The sequence below is a fragment of the Gracilinanus agilis genome, chromosome 4, assembly GCF_016433145.1.
Source record: "Gracilinanus agilis isolate LMUSP501 chromosome 4, AgileGrace, whole genome shotgun sequence".
Taxonomy (NCBI): domain Eukaryota; kingdom Metazoa; phylum Chordata; class Mammalia; order Didelphimorphia; family Didelphidae; genus Gracilinanus; species Gracilinanus agilis.
In genome coordinates this window covers 464,506,381-464,524,998 of record NC_058133.1, presented here as the reverse complement: position 1 = coordinate 464,524,998, position 18,618 = coordinate 464,506,381, and the positions used below count along the sequence as shown (strand labels likewise).

Here is an 18,618-nt window from a genome sequence, read left to right as displayed (position 1 = left end):
ACTAAAAATGTTTCTTTGTTTCATAGGTTGTTGTGACCAAACAAATTACTATCTTTTTTAATATTCTACTGGTCATGATCCCTTTTGTATTATTTAACTGAATGAATCCTTTTGTAGTAAACATATTGTTTTACCAAGGTCCTTCCTTTGAAGCTTTTTCAGTATAGTAGAACCTATCTGCTGGCATCGCTTTTGAGAACATAACCATTGGATTGTGGCTTGAGAGAAGTTGCAGATAAGTAAAAAATGTTTAAGTGCTTAATCTTAGTTGAAATGCAGAGTTTGCTTTAATGATTCCCCCCTTCCCCCTACCCCTGCCCCAGGCAAAAAAGGAGACATGAGTTAGTCACATATATGAACTACTACTTGTATTCCTAATTAGTAAACTGCATGACAATTGTATATGTCATTAAATGTGTCAGATTTAATTTCTTTTAAGTTTGAGGTCTTGCAGTTATCATAGCTTGTTGCCCATATCATGGTCATCTGTATTTACCTTTTAAAAAAATTAGAGAGCACATGAATGCTCTTTCCAAATGAAATTATTTTTTATTTTCATTCTACTATTAACTTTTACCCAGCTTATTTTATGAAGGATTATAGAAACATTTACTGACTTATTTTGCACCTATATTTAGGTTAGTTTTTTCTGTTTTATTGTGAGACAGAGAAGTGATTTGTCTTAAGTTGTGTTATCAGCAGGTTAGTAGAAATCTTAAATAGAGCCTTGAATTTTGAACTCATTCATTCCTATGTTCCTAATATTCCTAATACTAAGACTTGCACCCCACCCTAGAGAAATTTATGGGGAAATAAGCATACATACAGAAAAAGACAATATGAATCGAACAGTTTCTTAAGTTCCATTTTAGGACCTCATGGACCAGGAAACAGTCCAAGTGTTATATTAATGGTATAATAATGGTCAGGCCTAAAAATGATCATATTTTCTGTTTGTTTCGTTTGCTTGCATGTATGTCTTCAGTCTGTGAATGTGGCCATCAGAGATTAGATCCTATAGCTAAAAGTTGCCATCTTATTGATCTAGATTGAGCTTTTAATTGTGCCCAATAATGTATACCTATTTAAATGGTTTTTTTTCTGGTTTAGCAGAGTAGTAGCCATAATTGACATTTATGGATTTGGGGGGATTTTCCCCTCAAATAATATTTTTATATAGTGTCCATCAGGGTTAATTGATTAAATAAGGAAATGAAGAAAGGTAAAAGTCATATTAAACCAAGACTGATAAAACAAATATCTATGGATGTATAATAACAAATCTAGTTTCAAAAGAAACAGAGATTTAACTACAACAGTCTCTAACTTGGGTTTGTTTCAAAAACTAATATGAGTTTTTACCAAATTTTAAAATAGTTTTGTGGTTTTGTCAATTTATAGATATACGATTTCAAAACAAAATTCTTGAAATTTTAAATGTGATAAACTGCAGTTATTCCTTATACACAAATACTAGTTAATATAAGTAAAAGGGAAAGTTAAGTTTATTACAGAAGATTTTACACAAAAAGATAAATGGATCTGCAATCTCATTCTTCTGACTGTTCTTTTCAGTGATGCAGATTAAAGCCCAGCTGCCTATTCTATATGACTCTTGTCCCTATGTTCCCTTAATTTTGCCAGTGAGGGACCACCAAATGTGTACTTGAGATTTATCTCATTTTTCTTAGTATGATTATAAAATAGTAAAGTGATAATGATCAATCATATCCATCATAACTATTTTTTCCTCTGCTGAATAAATTATGTTGTTAGTTTGGGACTTTTATTTAAATGAGAATAATTTTAGATAATGAACCTTGTTTGGTATAGTTGACATCTTAAAAAAATTTAAATACTTTGCGGATTCCATTGCATTTTTAGAAATAATTTGGTCAAAAAAATAATGTAGTATAGTACCAAATAAATTATTAGAATTAGTTTGAGTACTTCTGTTAGCATTGTGCTATATGTTATTGGAGGGGGGGGGTATATCAAAGAGGGGTAAGACTTGGGCTTTAGTCTCAAAAAAATTTACCTTACTAAGGAGACAAAATGCTTATACATAGTGAGTACTCTAGGAATATAAGAATGGAAAAGATCATGTAGCCAGGGAAGGAAGAGGAAGACTTGCTAGACAAGGTGCATCATGATGTGATTCCTGAAGAATAGAAAGGTTTTGGATCAGCAAAGTTGACGATATTCTAGGCAAGGACATCATTAAGCCCAAAGTCAGTGACTGATGGAATGAGCACTTTGTTTGAAGACCATTTTCCCTAGAACATTAGGTTAATTTGGAAGTAATGAGGGATGACTGGATAATAAGCATTAGGTTCAGTTGAGTATATTTAAATATGTAGATCTCTACAACAAGAAAAAGCAGCAGTTATTTCTCTAGAGAATAATGGTGAGGAATACTGCTTTAGGAAGCATGTATATGCTATGTATTTTTTATAGGCTATGCACATCATCCCTACTAATTTTATTGTTTTATTAAGTTAGATGATCCCCTCTTTTATCTTTGTAAATTAAAAAGATTAATCTTTTGGCTTATTGCACAGCACAAACTTTATATATAGCATATAGCCAATCTTTGGTGTGCTGGCTTAGCTAAAAATAAAGGTAATAGATATATAGTTGATTGGGCATTGATTAAATTGGGCCTTACTTGTATATATATTTGCCAGTTGTGGTAGTTGAGTAGACATATTGTTATAACTATTGCCTTCCTTTGTCCAAGGTGCTGACAAATGACTGTTTAGCATTTAGAAGAAATAGCAAATTTGGAAATGATACCCTGCTCCTTTTATTGTAGGATAGTGTACTTCAGTCCTTAATTTTTTTCCTCTGCTTAATCTCAGGTCAACAGGACATACTGCTGTGGAACCTACCGAGCAGGTCCTATGCGGCAGATAAGTCTTGTGGGAGCAGTAGATGAAGAAGTTGGTGATTATTTTCCAGAATTCCTTGATATGTTAGAAGAATCACCATTTCTGAAAGTGAGTGTTAATCTAGATTGTTAATTTGTAGTTCAATTATTTATTTGAAATATATATCCCCAAAGCAATTAACTTTGCTTTTAAAAAATCCACACAGATGGTTGACTTACAAGTATATTGAAAAGAGATTGGTACTAAAATCTCAATTTAAATTATTTTCTTAGACATATGCCATTGTCCAACATAGCATTTATTTCTTCACAAAATTTTGCTTTTTAATAAATTGTAAATCTTTTTTATTTAAAATATCTGTATGACTTGACTTGTCTGATTTTTTTTTTTTTAAGATGACTTTGCCCTGGGGTACACTCTCCAGTCTCAGACTCCAGTGTAGATCCCAGAGTGATGATGGACCTATAATGTGGGTGAGACCAGGAGAACAGATGATCCCTACAGCAGATATGCCAAAGTCACCCTTCAAAAGACGCCGGTAAACATTTTGTTCTCTTCTAAATATGTAGAAATTTAATTGTGCTTTTTCCAGTTCATGGATTGTAAAGATTATCATTAGCTTTTTTCAAGAGATTCTTTTTGTTATGGTATTATGAGATAAGATTTAAAAATTAATATCTTGAAAAAAATCATATTTGATTCCTTTTTGCCTGTCTGTGTGATGTTTCTTAAAATTTTACATCTAGGATTCTCCCTCTTTTTTTTCTTGTTTAGGTGGTTGAGTGTGTTCATCTTCTTCTCTATGCTGAATTATTTAATTTGAACATGGATACTTATCACTTATGCAGAATGGCTACTTTGACAAATCCAGCCTCATTTCTTTTTCATGAACAGTTGGTTTATTGCAAAAGTTAACTTTTGAAACCCCTGCATTAGGCAAGGGCACAACCAATAATTACATCAGAAATAGACAATCTACACAGTTAGATATATAAAAATTTCTTTTATATTTTCTCAACACTAGTCAGCAAGCAGATTCGGTCCATAGTTAGTCTTCATTTGTCTAATATGCCAACCCAAACTTGATTTACATGTAGTAGTTTTTTTATTAACCAAATCACTTCACTTTTCAATCATGAGATAAGTTTACTGTGATAGTGTTCGCAAGGCTAGGAATTAGTATTCTGAATAAGTTTAATTTCACTTTAAGATTAAATATTTTCTATTGATAGTTATTTTGGAAAAACAGCAAGCATTTGAATCAGATAGCTTTTAGCCTTCATTTTCATCTTTTATATAATAAAGATCTTATTTATAGTGTGCTGTTTGCTATATTGGGAATGTGGTCTCTGGAGTCATGAAACTGGTGGAATTTTCTGAATTTTTAAGAATGAGGACCAGGGGTTGTGGGGAGAGATGGATGTCAAAATTTTGGATATTAAAATAAAATTGTAAGTGATTCCATAATACATACACATAAGCTTGATAGAAAAGACTGATGTTAGCACATATCAAAGTGCCTAACACATAGGTTTATAACAATGAGTGAGTCACTCTCTTGGACCTGCTATTTTCCTATGTGCAAAAAAGCAAGCATAATCAATGCTAGCAACCTTATCTTTATCTTTCTTGCAAACAGAGTTTTCTGCAAAAACCTAAAATCCTATGTAAAAGTAAGAAAAAGAATTTAATGCAAATATTTGTGTTGTCAGAAACGGTTTTTCAGGATTGCAGAGGGTCTCCTATGATGAGAGGCAGCTTGCTTCAGTGAACAGAGCACTAGACTTTTAGTTGAATCTGCATTCAAATTCTGGTTCTGTTACTTTCTGGCTGTAACTGGACAAGCCTTAATCTTAAACTCTGAGTTTTGATTTCCTCATCATTAAATGGGAATAAAATGCCAATAGTATCAATCTTAGAAGGTTTCTGTGAGGAAAGTACTTTGTAGAACAATTCATAAATATGAGTTGTTACTATTGACACTAATTTTACTTACCTCTTCTCTTACCTTCCTGTTGCCGTACAATCAAATCAATTTTAGATCAATGAATGAAATTAAAAACCTCCAGTACCTACCTCGGACCAGTGAGCCCCGAGAGGTTCTCTTTGAAGACAGAACGAGAGCCCATGCTGATCATGTAGGTCAGGGGTTTGACTGGCAGAGTACGGCCGCTGTTGGGGTTTTGAAAGCTGTACAGTTTAGTGAATGGTAAGTTATAGCATGCAACTTCAAATGTTTGTGTTATCCCCTCTGGAAAAAGATAAGACCCAAGTTCAGAGTGGTATACTGGGGGATATCTCAGTTGCCATTTATACTTTTTATACATTTTAATTTTTCTTATTTTAGTAAGTTTTATATTACCAGGATGGTTTTTTTTTTAAAAGGCTAGATGCAATTGTTGAGATTTCATGTCCCTGCTATACTTTTGTCAGCGGAAGGCAGCATATCCTTTTTTATTTTGTATCTTGAGTCCTGAGTCTAGGGCCTGATATGTAGTGCTTTGATGAATATTTGCTGAATTGAAATAATTATGGTACATGAAGGATTTATTTTAGTATTTGTGTCTTTGGAAAACCTTACTTCTTGAAAATGAAAAGGTTTGATATTTGTAGGATAAATATTTTTCTCACTCCGTTCTTTCCATCTTTTTTTGTTTACTTTTAATTAAATTTGAATTTAATAATTCATATAGACATTTGAAAGGAATTACTGTTTCTGTTTATACTATTTTTATTTTATTTGGATCAAAATAAAATCACATAGGTTTTTAAAATAACTTTTAAACAAAGCAAATGGATTCTTGTCCTTTTAGAGCCAAAGCTATAGTTGAAATGACTTGCCAACTTCTCTTTGATTGTGAGATAGCTCTCCTTGTTTACTTGCCCATTTTAGGAGCAACCAACCTCGAATAACCAAAGATGTGATTTGTTTTCATGCTGAGGACTTTACTGATGTTGTGCAGAGACTTCAGTTAGACCTCCATGAACCTCCAGTGTCACAGGTATTAAATTTGCTTTTTTGTTGCAACTTTTGGCAGATAATATTTGAAATATGGAGAATTATAGAAGCAGGTTTTTTTTTCTGATTCACAGGGAAGGAGACTGGTTAGGAATGATTGACAATAAACTTTTAGAATGTGGACATTTCTTAGGGGAAAAAGAGTTAAAAATAGTAATTAAATATGTAAAAAACCTGGAGAGTATTGATGGGAACCCAGGAAAGTCAAGCCCATTGAAGATCTATAGATAATGGTGCCAAAAACATAAACTTTCACTGTCAGGGAAATGGCAAAGTTGGGCCATTTCAGAGTAAAGGAATCACTTGCATACTGAAAGACTAAGGGAGAATAACTGGCAAGTCCTGAAAAGTGGGGCAATAAACGATCAGTAGAAATTAGGGTTACCCAGGGCAACTAAAGAGGCAACAAATAAATATTTATTCATGCATGTTTATTTTTTATGTTGTAGTTGAATGAATGAAATCTTGACTTAGTTTATTCATAAAATCTTAAATTTAGAGAGATTTCTGAGGCCAGAGCTAATCCCCTGTCTGAATGAAAATCTTTTCTATGAATACCTGGCTGTTTAGCTGGTCTTTGTTTGAAGACTTGTAGTGGTTGGTGAAACCACTTCTCTCTCATGGAAACTCAGTCTACTATGGGATGACTCTTGATTGAAATTTTTTTCTTATACTGAACTGAACTCTCTCATTTGGGAGTTTCCATTTAATGTTCCTACACTCACCCTAAAAATAACCTGAATAGATCTATCTAATAATCTTCCTCCCTATGTTATACCTGAGTCTTTTCCAGCTTTAACATTTCTAACTTCTTCATTTCTCAGACAGACTCTTTGCACTACTTCTGTGTGCTTTCTTCTAGTTGTTCTTCCACTTCTCAGTTCCCTTCCTAAAATGTGACAGTCCAAAAATGTAGTATTCTATATATGTCCTAACCAGAATAAGCCTAATTCTCCTGATTCTGGCCATTGATTCACTTAGTGCACTAGAATACCACATTAGATGTTTTGGCTGCCATAATATACTGAGTGATTTATATTGAATTTGATGTCCACTATCTTCTCCCTCCCCCTGGGTATTTTTTCAGGTGAATTGCTTTTTATCAAATCTTTTTGACATCTTTTTCCCCACTTTCCTTGTGAAGTTGACTTTTTGAACCCAAATGTAAGACTTTACATTCATCTCTTAAATTTCATCTTAACTATATTTAACCCAACATACTAACTTCTTCTGAATCCTGATTCTATTATCTAATATTAAAGCTATATTTCCTAGCTTTGTGTTGTCTACTGTTTGATAAAACATCTAGGGGACTTTTTCACCCACATCATTGATGAAAATGTTAAACTATAGAACCAAACCCAGGTCCCTGGAGAGTTCCACTGGAGAAATCTCCTTTGGAATTGGCATTGAATCAAGTGCATTCAACCAGTTCTTTATCTACTTAACTGTATGAATGTCCAACTAGATAAACTATATAGCAGTGATTCCCAGAGTGGGTGCTGCAGCAATTCAAGGGGGCGGTGATGGCCACAGGTGCATTTGGGGGTGGTGAATAACTGTAAGGGGGTGGTGATAGTATGTGACAGGGAGCTAAGTAATATTTTTTCTGGAAAAGGGGTGGTAGGCCAAAAAAGCTTGGGAACCACTGCTATATAGCTATAGCATTCCTTTGATTTATCTATCAGTCTAAGGATCCTGTTGAGAACAGAAATAAGGTTAAATCTGACAAGTTGTTGTTTGTTCTTGTTGGTCTGCTTTTTAAAGCACTGCTTCCTTTTTTAGATGTTTACTGACCATCTATTTAATAATGAATTTTTAAATTCTGCTATGAATCAAAGTCAAGCTTGTTACCTATAGGTTAGAGCAGTGATGGACAAACTACAGCCTAGATCTGGCCCTCAGGGAATAGTTTGCCCATCACTGGGTTAGAGAGTTCACTTTTTCCTTCTTTAAAATTTTGGATAACAAGTTCCTTCTTTCTTGAACTTGTGGACCTCTCTTTTACTTTGCACATAATCTTTTCAGGGTTACTAATTGCCACCCTTTTTTATTTGCCTCAAATGTCTCTTAGCTAGGCCTAGTGACTCAAGATTAGTGATGACCATAGTATCTTTTTTTCTATCAGGACACCAGCTTCCTCTTAGCCATTTTTTTGTTGTTTTTCGAAAACACAAAAATAGAATAAGAATTGAGTCACTGACGGTAAATAAGAAAAATTTGGCTTAGGTCTCACATGTAAACTACTGAGTGTTTCTCTGTATGTAAGAGAATTATTTCACTGTAATTTGAATACTTTCTAGACATTTGTTCAAAGCCATCATCTTAACTTGTGCTTGGTAACATTATTGTGTCTACAGCATTAGTGTTTATAACAGATTCACCTAAATGAGAATATTTTAAGTTCAATTAAGTACTACAAAATTACATTTCTTTTATAAACTTAGCATCATTAGCTAGTATTGGAGATTTTCAAATAATGTTCCTACCTTCAAGAAAGTATTTAATTTTGGTTTAATTAGAGTTTCATAAATGCCCTACCCACTTTAGTTTCTCCTGACATGCCTGCAAGAGGTTAAAGATTATAAATAGTTCTTAAAACATGTTAAAGATGTTCATTTAAAAAAATTTATACACCAAGAAACAGTAACATCTCTCTTCTTTTCTCCTGTTCAGTGTGTTCAGTGGGTGGATGAAGCTAAACTAAACCAAATGAGGCGAGAAGGCATTCGTTATGCTAGAATCCAGCTGTGTGATAATGATATCTACTTCATCCCAAGAAATGTCATTCATCAGTTTAAAACTGTGTCTGCAGTATGCAGTTTAGCCTGGCACATAAGGCTTAAGCAGTACCACCCTGTTGTGGAAGGCCCTCAGAATGCAGAAAATAATGCCAACATAGATTTTGGTATCACTGCAAAGTCAGAATCGGAAGCTAACTCTCAGTGTGTGAGTATAAAAACGGAGTCGGAAGGAACAAGTGCAGAGACGCAGCTTTTGACAACTGCATCTTCATCTTTCTCAACTCCGTCAGGACTTGTACAACAAGATCAAGGGGTTCAGCTCCTTCCAGCTGTAAAGTTGGAACCCAGCCTGGAATCTGACCAACCACACGATCCACAGGACCATCCAAGTACTCCTGTGTGACATGTACATATTCAAACACATTTTTTTAACTTTTTTAAATTTTGATGTGAAGTTATAGTTTTATAACTGGCTTAAGTTAAGTTTTATTGGAGAAATCTTGCCTATAATTCTATAAAGAGAAATGACATTCCAAAAATGTCAAGCATATCTTTTTTACACAGATTATGCAAAGTTAAGAGTTGTATCCTATCCCGTTAGTACAGTATGTAATAGTGGGTCTGCTGCTACTTTCTGTTTTAAGGTGTGAGGTAACAATTCAGTTGCTCTTCAAATCAAAATAGGAACTCCCTGGAGTTAACAGATTCTTATTTGATAAATTGATCACTCCCTTGTTTTGTCTTGTCTCTTGCCATATTTGCTTCTTTTTTATAAGATAAGACCTATAACTTAGTGCCTGTGTGCTTTATTGCACAGGTACGATTTCTGCAGTAAAGATGGCATTGGCTGTAGGACAGTGTTCCTACATCCTCTCTTCCTGGCAAGTGTGGCATTTAGTTCCAACTACAAAGAACAAGTGACTTCTGTGGATGATTAGGTGACTCTCCAATTTCTTAGTGAAAGAGAAAGCACAGCACTTTTAATGATCACAATGTCTTCTTTGTATCTGTTCTTGAAAGCCCAGAGGAGAACTTAAGTAAATCTACAAACAAGTAGTCCCTAGTCTTTATCTTTGGCTCATTAACTGAGAGTGCTTGAACTCTAGAAGATATTCTAGTTAAAAATGCAGAGTTGCTATGATAACTGGGATGCTCTGCCCAACACCTTCATCTTTGGTGTGGATACTTTGCTTCCTAAACTCATCAGTAGTCTCAATTAGAAACTGTTCTCCATTCTACTGATGAGGCTGCCATATTTTGAGCATCAGCTTTGGGTAAGACTCTGTTTGACTTGTCAGCTGGCTTAAATCTCTTCATGATAAAAATCTAGTATTACTAATGCACTTAAACTCACAGTTGTAACTGGTGCATACCTGAGTTTATTCACTGTAATTGTGTTGCTATTTCCTAGTATGGAGTAGTTGCACTAGACTTTTCACCCTAGAGTTTCAGGTAGCCTGATGCGATAGTGCCTGGATGCTTTTATTTTTATTTTCAAAACGGGCACAGTTCATCTAGTTAATGTAGTCTGAACATTTTGTTATTTAAGAATGTTAATGTGATGTGCATCTCACTTTCTCTTAGTTCTTAATAATGCCAATAGGCCTTCTGTTTATTAGAAGAAAGAGTCTCCCCCACCTAAGACCAGACTGGCATATCAACTTGGTTATGGTGCAATTTGGAGTTTGGTTCTTTTCCTTTTTGAAATAGGTGAGATTTGGAAAACTTATGTTAACATAGGCAAAAAAAGATGCAGCGTCATTATGTCTGTCACCATGGAAACTCAGCTGTATCTTTTGAAATACCAATTATGAATTTTCTCTAAAAGTTTCTGAAATAGGTTAAATCTGTTATATAAATATTACTTTGTGCAATATTGTTGTGTAGTTATATGCATATTAGCACAGTATAGGGGTCACTGTTTAAACTGATAGAAAAGTAACCATCAGAAAATTCTGCAGTGATTAGTTAGAATCTGTATTATTCCTTATATATATATATATGTATATGTATGTATTCTTTGTTACAAAGAATGAAGACAAATAGAGAAACATTTCAATTTAAACCATTTACAAATTGGAAGTGATGGTGAATGTTTAGTAATCTGTGTAAATAAGGTGTTAGAATGGAAAGCTTTTATGAAAGGTAATGTGATTCATGCAGGGGTGTTTTTAAATCTTGGGTAAAAATTCTAGGGTAAAAATTCTAGTTCATCAAGGCTAGTTTAGAGATCTGCCCTGAGTTTTTGGCTTTTATTACCTTTTTCTTCTCCTTCTTCTTCTTTTTCTTCTTCTTTTTCTTCTTCTTCTTCTTCTTCTGCTTCTGCTTCTTCTGCTTCTTCTTCTGCTTCTGCTTCTTCTGCTTCTTCTTTTTCTTCTTTTTTTGTCCAGAAGAATTTCATAGAGCTTTACCAGGCTGTGCAAAGTAAAATTCTTCTCAGGCAACATTTTGCTTCAGTGCAGTTTTGATATTTACAAGAATCATGAAGAGCGAAGTTATTAACAGGAATATTATTTTTCAATTCCTCTTCATTCACTTTTGTCTTCCAAGATCCCATTTCCCCCAATCTCCTACTTGCCATCCAGCAGATGCCATTTGTCATCCAAGCTGGTCATTGCTAACAAACAAGGAGACTGTCTCCTGATAGCCAGCACTGTGTATAATTACTCAGGAACCAGCAAATCTGCAAAGACTTTACAATCGAAAGCAAAACTCCATTTTTATCTTTTAAGGCATTTTACCCTCACCTCCAATATAAACATTTAAAAAGGTATGAACCTTTTAGATCATGTAGTAATAAATTCATTGTATTTTAGAATTGCAGTAGAATGGAAAGGGGAAAACCATTTAGCTTGTAATATGTATCTGGAAACTCCTGAATGTCCTATGTGAGTATTAGATTTTAATAGCATGATTTTAAGACTGATGAATATAAAAGCAGGCAAGCTTGAGTTTCATACTGCTTTCAAAGCTGTATCCTAGGTTAGTGAAATAAACAATTGAAACTTTTCTAAGCAATTAAATTATTTGGTTTGGTGGGTTGAGGCATGGGCCAATTCCATGTCTTTTGATTTGTAAGATAGTGATGGCAATTTTGAACTTTTAAGTGGAATTAAGCTGATCTTCCTCTTATGTATAAATCCATTGTGCCAACTCTTTTAGAGATTATATCTCTTGCAGAGTATGTGGCTGTAAGGTGTAAAATTTTTTGGAGCAGAGGGATGGTAGAAATGTCCTTGTGTAAAGGGCCTAATAAATGAATATTCTTAACCCTACTGACTATATGGCACCCAACAGTGGTGTCAACCAGAGTGATGGTTGTTATGTGATATCCATTTAAAAAACAACAAAAACAAGGGAACAGACAGACAAACCAAAAAATGCAAACTCATTAAACCTTCTCTTCCCCTTCCTTACCAATTTTATAATCATAAGTGATATGCTAGGAGTGAAAGTGCAACTTATACAAGTACATTTTAAAGTGTAACTTCATATAGTTAAAGGGGAAACTATGTAAGGGGAAGCTTTCATGTTTATGAAATCTCCATGACCATTACTATTTACAACTTTTTTTTAAAGGATATTAGTGATTATTCAATTGTAGAAGTTGTATGGAATATCATTGTGGGTGCGTATGTGTGTGGGTGTGTGTGAGAGAGTTTTGTAGTGAAAGAGGTGTCCCAAGTAACCAGTATAATATACTTCCATTTTTAAGTTAACTGTGAATTTGAGGGTGCTTATCTTAATCCTTAATTCAGTTCAAATGCCCCTGAATTTGTTTTACTTAATTGAAATGTGGTCTTCCTCCAGTTAGAGACAAAGTGATACCATCTGAGGTATATTGCACACAGGGAAAACTAGCCCTATTTTATCTTAGGGAGTATAGTTTACTTTAGGAAAGAAGGAATTTTAATCAATATTGTTAGGCTTACAATCCAAATTTAGTAGTGGTTGAAGAAAAATTTCCTTATTAGATCCTTTTCTATCCTTATGGATTTTCTTTCCCTCTAGAGCAGAATATTTTATATCCTATGGGCTACCATGTGTTAGGACAGGACCCAAAACTCTGCAAACACTTGGTGAATGCATTCTTGACAGTAACAACAGTGGACTTTAAATTTTCTTCCACTATAGGCCACTGAAAAAAGTCTTGTTTGCATTTTCACCTGTAGAAGAATCTAGTACATGTCTCTCCAATAAGTTGTTTTGTTAATGCCACAAGGATTTTTAAAAAATAATAAACAAAAAAAATTAAACCTTCACTGGCACATACCACTAATTTCAAGTTCACATTTGTGCTGAATTTTATTTTTATAAACACAGATTGCAGCCATAATGGTCCTGTAGTTGGTAAGGGAAAGGCATGAGGTAAAATGTTTTTCTTCAGAACCAACAGGACCTTTTATTATCCTGAAAGTTCATGTTGCAGATTAAAATTTACATTGCTTTAAGAGCAAGTATCTCTCCATAAATATTATGGCCTTCCATATTGTTCATAGACTTTTTAGGATCCACTTGTGCATGTAATTGGGGAGAATACCTCCTCTTAATATAGCACTTTTCAATTCTCTCTAAAGAAATACTTTAGTACTACTTCTATCACATGTTGTAAAGTTTCGTGTAATAGTGTTTTCTGTGACTAAAACTCCATTTTGATCGGCAGCTAAGACTTTTTTTCTGTGGCTTTAATTTATCTGAGGTCTTTGCATATAGATGAAATTATAATTTGCCTGGAGGACTGTTTGCATTGTATGGCCTTAGTAAGTTTATTGACATTAACAAGTGTTTTAAAGAGGTTTTTAATGAATAGTCTAAACCTAAATCTATGTGAATAATAATCCTTTAACAGTGCATTTCTTTTTGTAGCTGACTGTCTAAGCGTGTTAAATCGTTTAAGCTATTTCTTTGTAAAATAGTACAATGGAATGCATAGAGGTTTTTTTCCTGTAAAGTATTTTTTTAATAAACAAAGTCTGATTTGTCCTTTAATAAAGTCTCTCATTTATTTATACCATAAAGTGTATAGATACAAATGTATATGTATCTTAAAAATGAGGGCCTCCTTGTAGTTGAAATCCTTGTGGTTTTTAGCCTGGAACTTTTGAAAACATAGCTCTCCACCTCCACCCCCCTTTTCTTACATTCATAGAAATGTATTTGTTCCTCCTAAACTAGAGATCTAAAAACTCTATCTAAAAACTCCGATGTCAACTAGCTGCTTTTTACCGAGACAATTTTCCAGGAAAAAACTTAGTTTGGCCATATGTTGTATTCAGTTATTCTTGCTGCTTCTTGAATTGACTTGAACGGAGTACAATGGAAGACTCTTGAGAGTTTGATTTTTCTTTATCAACAGGATCTGGCATAATTTATGCTTTGTATATAGTTGGATGTGTGGCTTCATTGATGTAGGGAACTCCTTGAATGAGAGAACAAAACATTCAGGGTGTCTTTTGCAACCTATCTTATTTTTCTAGAGCTCTAAGAGGTAATTTGCCTACATTACTACCATGTTTATTATTACTGGAATTTGAACACCAAGTTGCTCTTACAAATCTGGTTCTAGTCACTGCCAGGCTGTATACAAGTAAGCAGGTAATAGCTTTTAAAAATTGAATTGAATCCATAATGTTAAACACCAGACTAATGAAAAGTTAAAAGTTCTACATCAAAATGTAAAATTCTGAGGTATTGGGCAACAATCTTTGGTTAGAGTGATGGGATTTTCTTTTTCAAGCTCTAGTGACAAATAGTTGGTGTAGCAGGATTCCTCAGAAAAACTGTTGGTCTCTATCCTCTGGTTTAGATTAACTGATTAGGTAACTCAGTTATTCTAAGCCTGTTGCCCCATATCTATAAAAATGAAGCCAATATTTGTATTATATTATATTATTATTATATTTTATTACTTAATATATAATAATATAATATTATTATATTATATTACTGACTTTCATTGGATTGTCATGAAGAAATCACTTTGTAAACTTTCAAGTGTTTTGTAATTGTGGATTGTTGGTAGGTTGCCTTAATAGAACTCAAACTCCCATTTCTAAATCCACAGATCAGTATCCTGATTGAAGTGCTGTTTTAACAGGCATTGAACGCTAATCACATAGGATATGAAGATACAGGATATGTTATTATGATAAGAATAGCATGTTAAAAAACAAAAAAGCCACTCCCCAGTGCTTGCTTCCCAAATGCTCTTTTTTCACTTCCTCCTTTCCTCCTTGTTCTTCAAGACCATTCAAACTGTGAAATTTGCATTCTGAAGCTAAAATTCTTTTGTTGCAATTCAGTTAAATTGCTTTATACAAATACATCAGAGAAGCTATGGTATAGTGGAAAGCATGCTGGGTTTGGAGTCATTAGAGATGGGTCCAAATTCTGGGTCCCCTGTTTATGTGATTGGGGGCAGGTTAACTTGTATGTGTGTGTGTGTGTGTGTGTGGGGAGCGCTTCAGGTTCCTCATCAATAAAATGCAAAGTTTTAACTTAAAATATTGTGTTCTTTTCGATTTTCAAATTCTCTGCTCCTGTATTCTAAAGAAATGCCGATTGTTATTTATCCCTTTTCTGATTCCTAATTAGACAGGAAAGTATTAAGAAGCACTTACATTTAAAAGTTCTTAAAAATTGGTTAACAGTGATTAAAAAAGCTACAACCTTGGCATTTCACAGCAACAGCTCGTTAATTTCAGTTGACAGAATTAATGGAATTAAGTCGACCTGTGCTTGCAATTTACATATCAACACACTTCATTTATTATAATTCCACGACTTGAGCGAATTTAAAACATCACTCGGGGGTCGAGGGCTGGAGGCATCTCTGGACTGCCACCGAGGTCGGAGAAAAAAGGGTCCGCGCTCCGGCTCCGCCTATCCCGAGCTCCGCTCCTCTCCCGCTGAGGCACCTGGGGGGCGGAGCCGGCTCTCCTCGCTAGCTCCGGAAGCCGGCCGGGCGGAAGCTTGGGGTGGCAACGTCCACGGGATCCCGAAGGCCCGGAGCCAAGTTATCTGCTAGGACGTGGCCCCCTGCGCCCGGGAGCGCGCTTCCGCTGGCTCCGGAGGGCCGCGCGGTTCCAGGGCCCGAGGTTTCCGGAGCAACCAACTCCCCACCTACTCCAACCCCACCATCCCCTCTCTTCTCTACTGCCTCCTGCGGCGAGCCGCGCACGCAGGACGGCGGACGCCGGCGGACGCACGCACGGCACGGCCGCCTCGGCTGGCCGGCCGGCGGCCGGCAGGCGCGGGCGCCGCGGTCTCCATGGTAACCGCCCCGGCGGCTGTCTCCTCCTCTGGGGGAAGATGTGGCCTGCGGGCCCTGCGGCCGGGCCGGGGCCACTGAAAAAAGCGGTCCCGGCCGCCGAACCGAGGAGCAACCGGCACCTGGTGAGAGCGTTATTGTCGGAGAGGGTGGGGGTGAGGCGAGGCGGGCCGGGGAGACGGTGAGCCCCGGCAGCCGGTCCTCGTCCCCACCCGGCGGGCGCCCCCTCCCCCGGGCATCCCCGCGCGTCGCTGCCTCCGCCGTTGCCGCAGCCGCCGCCGCCGCCTCTCTCCGAGGCCTCGGGAGACAGGCCCAGGAAGGGAGAGGCGGCGCCCGAGCCCGAGCCCGGCAACCGCCCACCTCAGCTCACACGTTTTCCCCCCGCTCTCCGTGAAATCCCATTCTCTGGAGACACACAGATGGACGCGAACGAGAGAGATGCCATTTCGTGGTACCAAAAGAAGGTGAGCGCGCCCCTCCCCCACCCCCAGGTACTCTCCCCACCAACACCCACCCCTAGAATTCGCCCTCTAGCCTGGGGCATGACACCCCCGGCTCTGGGTCTTCCACCCAGCTCTTCCATCTGAAATCTGGGATGACTCACCCGTTATCTCTGGCCAATCGTCTAGCGGAGCGATTCTGGCCGCAGCCCCTGGCTGCTAGAATAGCGAAGGATTCAGTCCCTCATATCTATCCCTTGCCCCCTCCCCCCCTTCTCCGGACACTTTTAAGAAATCTCCGTTTGCTTCCCAGAAGGCTTACGTTCTCAGTCTTACTACTATGCTCTATTACAGTCAAATCTGTTAGTACAAGACCTTCTTTATTGCTTTCTTCTAGTTTCCCCATTTGGTAATTTTCTTAAGAAACTGGAATATCCTATCAAAATCCAATATGTGTGCAATCTGGCCATTCTTTTAAAAAATTCAAAATAAAAATGGAAAAATTAAAAAATTAAAAATTAAAAAAAAATTCCAACTGCTAATTAGGTCATAATATTCTTGGAAATAATAGTTCTTTGTAACCCAAGGAGACATGGATATTTTCCAGGAATTTAAAAACTTTTTTTTGGTGATTGATTTTTTTCATTAGTTTTTAGAACTTTTTTTTTTTGTAGAATCTGGTTTAAATTGAATTATACAAGTCATTTGAGCAACCTGTTTTCTGTTTCAGATTGGAGCGTATGATCAGCAGATATGGGAAAAATCCATTGAACAGACCCAGATAAAGGTATGCTGGGTTTTTTGATCCTGCTTCTTTCCATAGCTTAGTTTTTAATGCCTTAATGTGTGAAATAATTCCATCGAAATCTCAGATTCAGGAGAATTCATTTTCGACTCCCTTAAATTGTCCCCTTCCCCAGAACCTGGGGTGACCATTCTCCCAAGTCACACAAATTCTTTATCACATTGTGGTCTTGATTCTTATCTTCACCTCACTACCCACGTTCAATCAGTTGCTAAGCCTTATCCAGTCTACCAATGTAATGCTGGAAGTCTCTGCCGATACTACTACCTTTTATTTGCCCTTCACCTAGATTATTTTAGTAGCTGCCTAACTGGTATCCCTTTCCTCATTATCTCTCCTCTTCAGTCTCCTCCACAGCTGCCAAATATTTTTTCTGAAAGGTCAGTCTTACAGTGGCTGATTATTGCTTCTATGATAAACATACATTCTAGCCAATGGTTATGCCTGCCACAGTGTAGCTCTAGCCTTTTTTTTTTTTTTTTTGCCATATCAAATACTGCTTTCCTGGTACTCTCTGTACCAGACAAATTTCATTACTGGCTGATTTCTTCAACTCAGCATTTCATTGTAGCCTGCCTTTGTGTTTTTGCCCATGTAATACCTCATACTTGGAATATAATTTTTTCTTTTCCAACTCACTGTCCAAAATAGAGCTCATTCCCTGACTTCCCTTGACCCATCTGTCTTCTGAATTCCCTTATTTGTATAAGGTACCACCATCTTTCCAGTCATCCAAGTTTTTGGTCTCAGTCATCTTGACTTCCTCATTCTCCCTGACTAGGCAGTTGCCGAATCTTTTTGATCTCTGGCATCTGACCCCTACTCTAATGGCTCTTACTAGCCTAGCTCAGCCCCTTTCCCCTGAACTGTTTGCAGTAGTTTAGGTTATTCTTTTTGCCTGTAGTCTACATGCCTTTAGTTAGCCATCCTCTACACAGCTGCCAAAGCAATACCAAAGCACAGATCCAATCATATCATCAGCTTGCTTAAAAAACTTCAGGGGCTCCTTAGGTCCATGTAAATAAAGCCTTTTACAACTTGGCACCAACTTATTTTCCAATTGAATTGCACATTACTTTCACTCTCATTTTTGGTTTTCTGTCCCATTAAATTGATATCTTGCTTTTCCTCATCTTTGACATTTCTTCTTCTGTTTGTGTGCCTTTGCACAAACTATCTGTCTCCAGGACCTGAAATGTACTCACACATTATCATCTATACCTCTTAGAATTCCTTATTTCCTTCAAAACTGAGCTTAACATAAGGCTCTTCCTGATAACCCCTTTAGCTGCTGGTGCTTGCTCTTTAAATTTATCTTGCATTTACTTTGTATATTTATATTTCTTGATTCAAGAAATTTATATATATATATTTCTTGAATTGCTTAGTATATGTCTGTTGTTTCCCTCAATTGAATACCGGCTCCTTGAGGACAAAGACTATTTGATT

At 36.5% G+C, this 18,618-nt stretch overlaps 2 protein-coding genes across 5 annotated transcripts in view; both read left to right on the top strand.

The window, feature by feature from the left end:
* Positions 1-9,057, top strand: part of RSBN1 (round spermatid basic protein 1) — a gene marked incomplete at its 5' end in the record, with an annotated part of 52,122 nt that extends 43,065 nt beyond the window's left edge. The window contains 5 exons of the mRNA XM_044675520.1: positions 2,862-2,999; positions 3,287-3,429; positions 4,933-5,100; positions 5,785-5,893; positions 8,587-9,057. Coding sequence (XP_044531455.1) covers positions 2,862-2,999; positions 3,287-3,429; positions 4,933-5,100; positions 5,785-5,893; positions 8,587-9,057 — 1,029 coding nt within the window. The remainder of the gene's footprint in view (positions 1-2,861; positions 3,000-3,286; positions 3,430-4,932; positions 5,101-5,784; positions 5,894-8,586) is intronic.
* A 7,004-nt stretch (positions 9,058-16,061) lies between these two features.
* PHTF1 (putative homeodomain transcription factor 1) overlaps positions 16,062-18,618 on the top strand; it is a 50,105-nt gene continuing 47,548 nt past the window's right edge. For all 4 annotated transcript variants that reach the window (XM_044672370.1, XM_044672369.1, XM_044672367.1 and 1 more), the window contains exons 1-2: positions 16,062-16,388; positions 17,095-17,151. In XM_044672370.1, coding sequence (XP_044528305.1) covers positions 16,344-16,388; positions 17,095-17,151 — 102 coding nt within the window. In that variant the 5' untranslated portion in view covers positions 16,062-16,343. The remainder of the gene's footprint in view (positions 16,389-17,094; positions 17,152-18,618) is intronic.